Source organism: Borostomias antarcticus, assembly GCF_949987555.1.
Source record: "Borostomias antarcticus genome assembly, chromosome: 21".
In the NCBI taxonomy this organism is placed as follows: Eukaryota; Metazoa; Chordata; class Actinopteri; order Stomiiformes; family Stomiidae; genus Borostomias; species Borostomias antarcticus.
In genome coordinates, this window is record NC_140254.1 from 18,622,033 (window position 1) to 18,629,532 (window position 7,500).

At 47.3% G+C, this 7,500-nt stretch overlaps 1 protein-coding gene across 1 annotated transcript in view; it reads left to right on the plus strand.

The window, feature by feature from the left end:
* erf (Ets2 repressor factor) overlaps positions 1 to 7,500 on the plus strand; it is a 26,954-nt gene that overhangs the window by 18,043 nt on the left and 1,411 nt on the right. The window contains exon 4 of the mRNA XM_084455384.1: positions 4,669 to 5,582. Coding sequence (XP_084311510.1) covers positions 4,669 to 5,582 — 914 coding nt within the window. The remainder of the gene's footprint in view (positions 1 to 4,668; positions 5,583 to 7,500) is intronic.

Consider the following 7,500-nt stretch of genomic DNA (forward strand, 5'->3'; position numbering starts at 1 on the left):
CTAGTCGTCCTCTCACGTAAGCAGGGTTCCTCAGTCCTAGTTCTCCTCTCTGGTAGAGGGCGGTTCCTCAGTCCTAGTTCTCCTCTCTGGTAGAGGGCGGTTCCTCAGGTCTAGTTCTCCTCTCTGGTAGAGGGCGGTTCCTCAGGTCTAGTTCTCCTCTCTGGTAGAGGGCGGTTCCTCAGTCCTAGTTCTCCTCTCTGGTTCAGGGCGGTTCCTCAGTCCTCGTCCTCTCCTTGTGTCTCCCTCAGCCAGAGACGAATTAGAGTCCAGACAAGCCACTCCCTCTGCAGTTCTCTCTGTGGGCGTGGCCAGGCAAACTGACAAAAAGGGTTTTCTTGAGTGTCGGATGTCAACGAGAGCCATTTTGATTTATGGACGGAGTTGCTTATCTTCTCCTATTCTCAATATCTTTGCCCCAAGGCATGGTGAGTTTAACAGATGTGTGACTGTGTGACCAAACGGCTGCTCGGAGCACAAATTATACAGCCTGTGTGAGGCGGTGTAGAGACTGACATGTTTTCATATCATGGTTACGCACACACACACACACACACACACATTCTGTCTCTCTCTCCCTCACCACACGCACACACAGCGGTTTAGTGAAAACGGAGTTACCCGACCCGTGTTTGTGATGGCAGGACGAGCTTCTTTCCAGTCTTTAGTTCTGGCACGAGCCTCCATGCCTGCGAGGTTCGAAGTGCCACAGCTGGGCATCGGGGCGACGCCACCCCAGACAGGAGAGTGGGAGGGGCCACACGACCCACCGCTGTTATTCTGCCCCTCTCTAGACACTACTGATCTACTACTGTCTGTCTCTAGACTACTGATCTACTACTGTCTGTCTCTAGACACTACTGATCTACTACTGTCTGTCTGGACACTACTGATCTACTACTGTCTGTCTCTAGACTACTGATCTACTACTGTCTGTCTCTAGACACTACTGATCTACTACTGTCTGTCTCTAGACTACTGATCTACTACTGTCTGTCTCTAGACTACTGATCTATTACTGTCTGTCTCTAGACTACTGATCTACTACTGTCTGTCTCTAGACTACTGATCTACTACTGTCTGTCTCTAGACACTACTGATCTACTACTGTCTGTCTCTAGACTACTGATCTACTACTGTCTGTCTCTAGACTACTGATCTACTACTGTCTGTCTCTAGACTACTGATCTACTACTGTCTGTCTCTAGACTACTGATCTACTACTGTCTGTCTCTAGACACTACTGATCTACTACTGTCTGTCTCTAGACACTACTGATCTACTACTGTCTGTCTCTAGACTACTGATCTACTACTGTCTGTCTCTAGACTACTGATCTACTACTGTCTGTCTCTAGACTACTGATCTACTACTGTCTGTCTCTAGACTACTGATCTACTACTGTCTGTCTCTAGACTACTGATCTACTACTGTCTGTCTCTAGACTACTGATCTACTACTGTCTGTCTCTAGACTACTGATCTACTACTGTCTGTCTCTAGACTACTGATCTACTACTGTCTGTCTCTAGACTACTGATCTACTACTGTCTGTCTCTAGACTACTGATCTACTACTGTCTGTCTCTAGACTACTGATCTACTACTGTCTGTCTCTAGATACTACTGATCTACTACTGTCTGTCTCTAGACTACTGATCTACTACTGTCTGTCTCTAGACTACTGATCTACTACTGTCTGTCTCTAGACTACTGATCTACTACTGTCTGTCTCTAGACTACTGATCTACTACTGTCTGTCTCTAGACTACTGATCTACTACTGTCTGTCTCTAGACTACTGATCTACTACTGTCTGTCTCTAGACTACTGATCTACTACTGTCTGTCTCTACACTACTGATCTACTACTGTCTGTCTCTAGACTACTGATCTACTACTGTCTGTCTCTAGACTACTGATCTACTACTGTCTGTATCTAGACACTACTGATCTACTACTGTCTGTCTCTAGACTACTGATCTACTACTGTCTGTCTCTAGACTACTGATCTACTACTGTCTGTCTCTAGACTACTGATCTACTACTGTCTGTCTCTAGACTACTGATCTACTACTGTCTGTCTCTAGACTACTGATCTACTACTGTCTGTCTCTAGACTACTGATCTACTACTGTCTGTCTCTAGACACTACTGATCTACTACTGTCTGTCTCTAGACTACTGATCTACTACTGTCTGTCTCTAGACTACTGATCTACTACTGTCTGTCTCTAGACACTACTGATCTACTACTGTCTGTCTCTAGACTACTGATCTACTACTGTCTGTCTCTAGACTACTGATCTACTACTGTCTGTCTCTAGACTACTGATCTACTACTGTCTGTCTCTAGACTACTGATCTACTACTGTCTGTCTCTAGACTACTGATCTACTACTGTCTGTCTCTAGACACTACTGATCTACTACTGTCTGTCTCTAGACTACTGATCTACTACTGTCTGTCTCTAGACTACTGATCTACTACTGTCTGTCTCTAGACTACTGATCTACTACTGTCTGTCTCTAGACTACTGATCTACTACTGTCTGTCTCTAGACTACTGATCTACTACTGTCTGTCTCTAGACTACTGATCTACTACTGTCTGTCTCTAGACTACTGATCTACTACTGTCTGTCTCTAGACTACTGATCTACTACTGTCTGTCTCTAGACTACTGATCTACTACTGTCTGTCTCTAGACTACTGATCTACTACTGTCTGTCTCTAGACACTACTGATCTACTACTGTCTGTCTCTAGACACTACTGATCTACTACTGTCTGTCTCTACACTACTGATCTACTACTGTCTGTATCTAGACTACTGATCTACTACTGTCTGTCTCTAGACTACTGATCTACTACTGTCTGTCTCTAGACTACTGATCTACTACTGTCTGTCTCTAGACTACTGATCTACTACTGTCTGTCTCTAGACTACTGATCTACTACTGTCTGTCTCTAGACTACTGATCTACTACTGTCTGTCTCTAGACTACTGATCTACTACTGTCTGTCTCTAGACTACTGATCTACTACTGTCTGTCTCTAGACACTACTGATCTACTACTGTCTGTCTCTAGACTACTGATCTACTACTGTCTGTCTCTAGACTACTGATCTACTACTGTCTGTCTCTAGACACTACTGATCTACTACTGTCTGTCTCTAGACTACTGATCTACTACTGTCTGTCTCTAGACTACTGATCTACTACTGTCTGTCTCTAGACTACTGATCTACTACTGTCTGTCTCTAGACTACTGATCTACTACTGTCTGTCTCTAGACTACTGATCTACTACTGTCTGTCTCTAGACTACTGATCTACTACTGTCTGTCTCTAGACTACTGATCTACTACTGTCTGTCTCTAGACTACTGATCTACTACTGTCTGTCTCTAGACTACTGATCTACTACTGTCTGTCTCTAGACTACTGATCTACTACTGTCTGTCTCTAGACTACTGATCTACTACTGTCTGTCTCTAGACTACTGATCTACTACTGTCTGTCTCTAGACTACTGATCTACTACTGTCTGTCTCTAGACTACTGATCTACTACTGTCTGTCTCTAGACTACTGATCTACTACTGTCTGTCTCTAGACACTACTGATCTACTACTGTCTGTCTCTAGACTACTGATCTACTACTGTCTGTCTCTAGACTACTGATCTACTACTGTCTGTCTCTAGACACCACTGATCTAATACTGTCTGTCTCTAGACTACTGATCTACTACTGTCTGTCTCTACACTACTGATCTACTACTGTCTGTCTCTAGACTACTGATCTACTACTGTCTGTCTCTAGACTACTGATCTACTACTGTCTGTCTCTAGACTACTGATCTACTACTGTCTGTCTCTAGACACTACTGATCTACTACTGTCTGTCTCTAGACTACTGATCTACTACTGTCTGTCTCTAGACTACTGATCTACTACTGTCTGTCTCTAGACTACTGATCTACTACTGTCTGTCTCTAGACTACTGATCTACTACTGTCTGTCTCTAGACACTACTGATCTACTACTGTCTGTCTCTACACTACTGATCTACTACTGTCTGTCTCTAGACTACTGATCTACTACTGTCTGTCTCTAGACTACTGATCTACTACTGTCTGTCTCTAGACTACTGATCTACTACTGTCTGTCTCTAGACTACTGATCTACTACTGTCTGTCTCTAGACTACTGATCTACTACTGTCTGTCTCTACACTACTGATCTACTACTGTCTGTCTCTAGACTACTGATCTACTACTGTCTGTCTCTAGACTACTGATCTACTACTGTCTGTCTCTAGACTACTGATCTACTACTGTCTGTCTCTAGACTACTGATCTACTACTGTCTGTCTCTAGACTACTGATCTACTACTGTCTGTCTCTAGACTACTGATCTACTACTGTCTGTCTCTAGACTACTGATCTACTGTCTGTCCAGTGTATAGAACTACTTAGGGTTCCTCGTCTCTTTAGTCATTAACTCAATTCCCTCTCTCTCTCCCTCTCACTCCCTCTCTCTCTCTCTCTCCTTCTCTCTCCCCTTCTCTCTCTCTCACTCCCTCTCTCTCTCTCTTTCCTTCTCTCTCTCTCCTTCTCTCTCTCTTTCCTTCTCTCTCACTCCCTCTCTCTCTCACTCCCTCTCTCTCTCTCTCTCCAGGTCGCGGCGTCCCCCAGAGCGCCCCCCCCGTCCCGACCAGCGGCAGCCACTTCCGCTTCCCTCCCTCCACGCCGTCCGACGTGCTGTCCCCCAGCGAGGATCTTCGCAGCCCGGGCGTGTTCAGCGGCGTGGCCCGGCGCATGGCCAGGGGCTCCGTGTCCGACTGCAGCGACGGCACCTCCACCAACTCTGAGCTGGAGGAGGGCCTGGCGGGCGGGGAGGAGCGCGGCGGCGCCGAGCGGGCCTACCGGAGCCTCCTCCACCCCCGCCTCCCCCACGACTCCCTGTTCAGGGTGTACGGCGGCAGCCACGGCAACCTGCCCCGCCCCGGCGCCGCCTCGCACCGGGTGCACCCCGACTCCCTCTCCCCCTTCCCCGTCTCCCCCCTCCCCGGCCCCGGGGGGCTCCTGTCCCCCGCTCTCTCCATGACCCCCACCTCCCACCTGCCCTACACCCCCTCCCCCTCCCTGTCCCCCATGCTGGGGTCCCACTTCTCCTTCAACCCCGAGGACATGAAGCGCTACCTGCAGGCGCACACCCAGAGCGTGTACAACTACCACCTGAGCCCCCGCGCCTTCCTACACTACCCCAACATCGTGATCCCCCAGCCCCACCGCCTCCCCGCCGCCGCCCCCCCCGACAACAAGGCCGGCCTAGGCCCCGCCCACCACCACCACCACCACCCGCCGCAGGGCCCGCCCATGCCCCACTCCCATTCGCTGCACCACCCGGCGGGGGAGGAGCAACACCCCTCGCCGTTCAAGTTCAAGCTGCAGCCGCCGCCGCTCGGGCGCAAGCAGCGGGATGGCTCCGCCCACTCCGGCGGAAGCTCCTCCTCCAGCTTAGGCTCCTCCTACCCGGGGTCCGGGTTGCTGTCCAGCTGCTCCTCCTCTGTGGCACCTCCCAAAATCAAGGTGAGTCTTGCGCCACGACGATTGATGGTGGCCATGTTTGTTGATCATGTTTCATGTAGATCAGTGGTCCCCAAACTAAGGCCCGCGCGCCTCCACATTTGGCCCGGCCCCCTGAACAATACCAGAGACGCATTATGATTTTTTTTTCAGTCTGGCCACTTGAATCCTAGACTAGCCCTGTCAAATAGAACGGAATAAGTGCGAAAAGGTTCGGTAAGAGAAAAGTTGATTCAGAATGCAGGGTATTTAACCTGCAGTGGTCAAACGATTATTTCTTTGTTCAATGCAAAGAAAAGGCTGTTTGTCTCATCTGTCAAGAGGCGGCGGCGGTATTCAAAGAATAAAATCTGCGCCGACACTATGAATCCCGTCACAAAGACAAGTATGATAACTTGCAAGGCCAAATGCGAGCAGACAAACTCTCAAAGCTAAAAAGTGGACTGTTAGCTCAGCAGAATACATGTGTACGCCAAGCTCAGCTGAAGCAGTCATCCGTTCGGGCAGCTTTCGGGTTGCTCAACTGATAGCAAGCAGCGGTAAACCTTTCACTGATGGAGAGTTTGTCAATAAATGTTTGAATGCTGTCGCTGAAGAGGTGTGTCCCGAGAAGAAAGATGTCTTTAATGCCGTGAGTCTGCCGGCGAGTACAATCACCAGACGCACTGTACTGACCCCGGCCCCCATCAGAGAAGGGGAAAGTTATGTGGCCCTCACAGGAAAAAGTTTGGGGACCCCTGATGTAGATGAAGTACTTCCTGTATCCATGCCCCGTTTGAGGAAGCAGATGAGAGCATCATAGACCTCTAAAGTCTGACGTCACGCTGTAGTGCAGCCTAAATAAAGATTCCGTCTCTTAGAATGCACTTTTACACGATCGCTCCTTTCAAGGTCTGTGATTAACACAGGATTTATCCAGATGTACATTCTGACCCACACGAATTCCTCTTATGACTGGATCTTCTGAGCTCTGAAGCCGTCAAGTAGCTGAATTAAGCAATAAACCCACGAGAGGCCGTGTGTTATAGTGATTTTATAACAGCTAGGGGGCGTTGTTATGCACGACCTAGCTGTTATAAAATCACTATAACACACGGCCTCGAGTGGTTTATTGCTTTTATACAACGGTTACTACAGCTATTAGGGGAAAATAAACACACAGCAATGTAAAATATTAACATTTATTCAAAACGAAGCATCATTCCCTCAATTCCGCCGAGCAAAATAGTTCCCCTAACAAAAGGGTTGCCAAGCAACAACAACTACAATGCATTGGATCAAATGGGAGGCGCATTAATACTGAAAATGGAATGATATGCGGTCCCAGGTGTGTTACAAAGTATTTTAACACGGCTTCCAGCCAATCAGAATCAAGAACCAGAACTAACCGTTGTATAAGTAATAATTTTGCTACATGTAAAGCTAACACTTCCACACATGTAGCTGACGTTAGCACAGATCTCCGAGCTCACCAGGAGATTTTCTGCTACTAGACAGACCTGAGGTAAACACTCACTCCATCTCCGTCAGCTGAGATTAGCAGGACCCCCCACCCATCCACTCTACCCATGGCGGTATCTGAGATTAGCAGGACCCCCCACCCATCCACTCTACCCATGGCGGTATCTGAGATTAGCAGGACCCCCCACCCATCCACTCTACCCATGGCGGTATCTGTTGACTTCACTACGGATAATCACAAAATAGTTTTCAAAGTGTCTGAAGAGCTCTGGAGTAACTTTCAAACAAGCGGGACCAGTGGCTTTATTTTGTAAATGTATTATTAAAAATAAATTCTACCATAAAAATATATAAGAAATTAGTTAAAATATATTTTTAAGTGTTTTTTTTCCTTTTTCCTATATAAGCAAACATAAAAGGAACATAACCCATCGTTAAGCATTTTGAAAAGAAAAAAAAC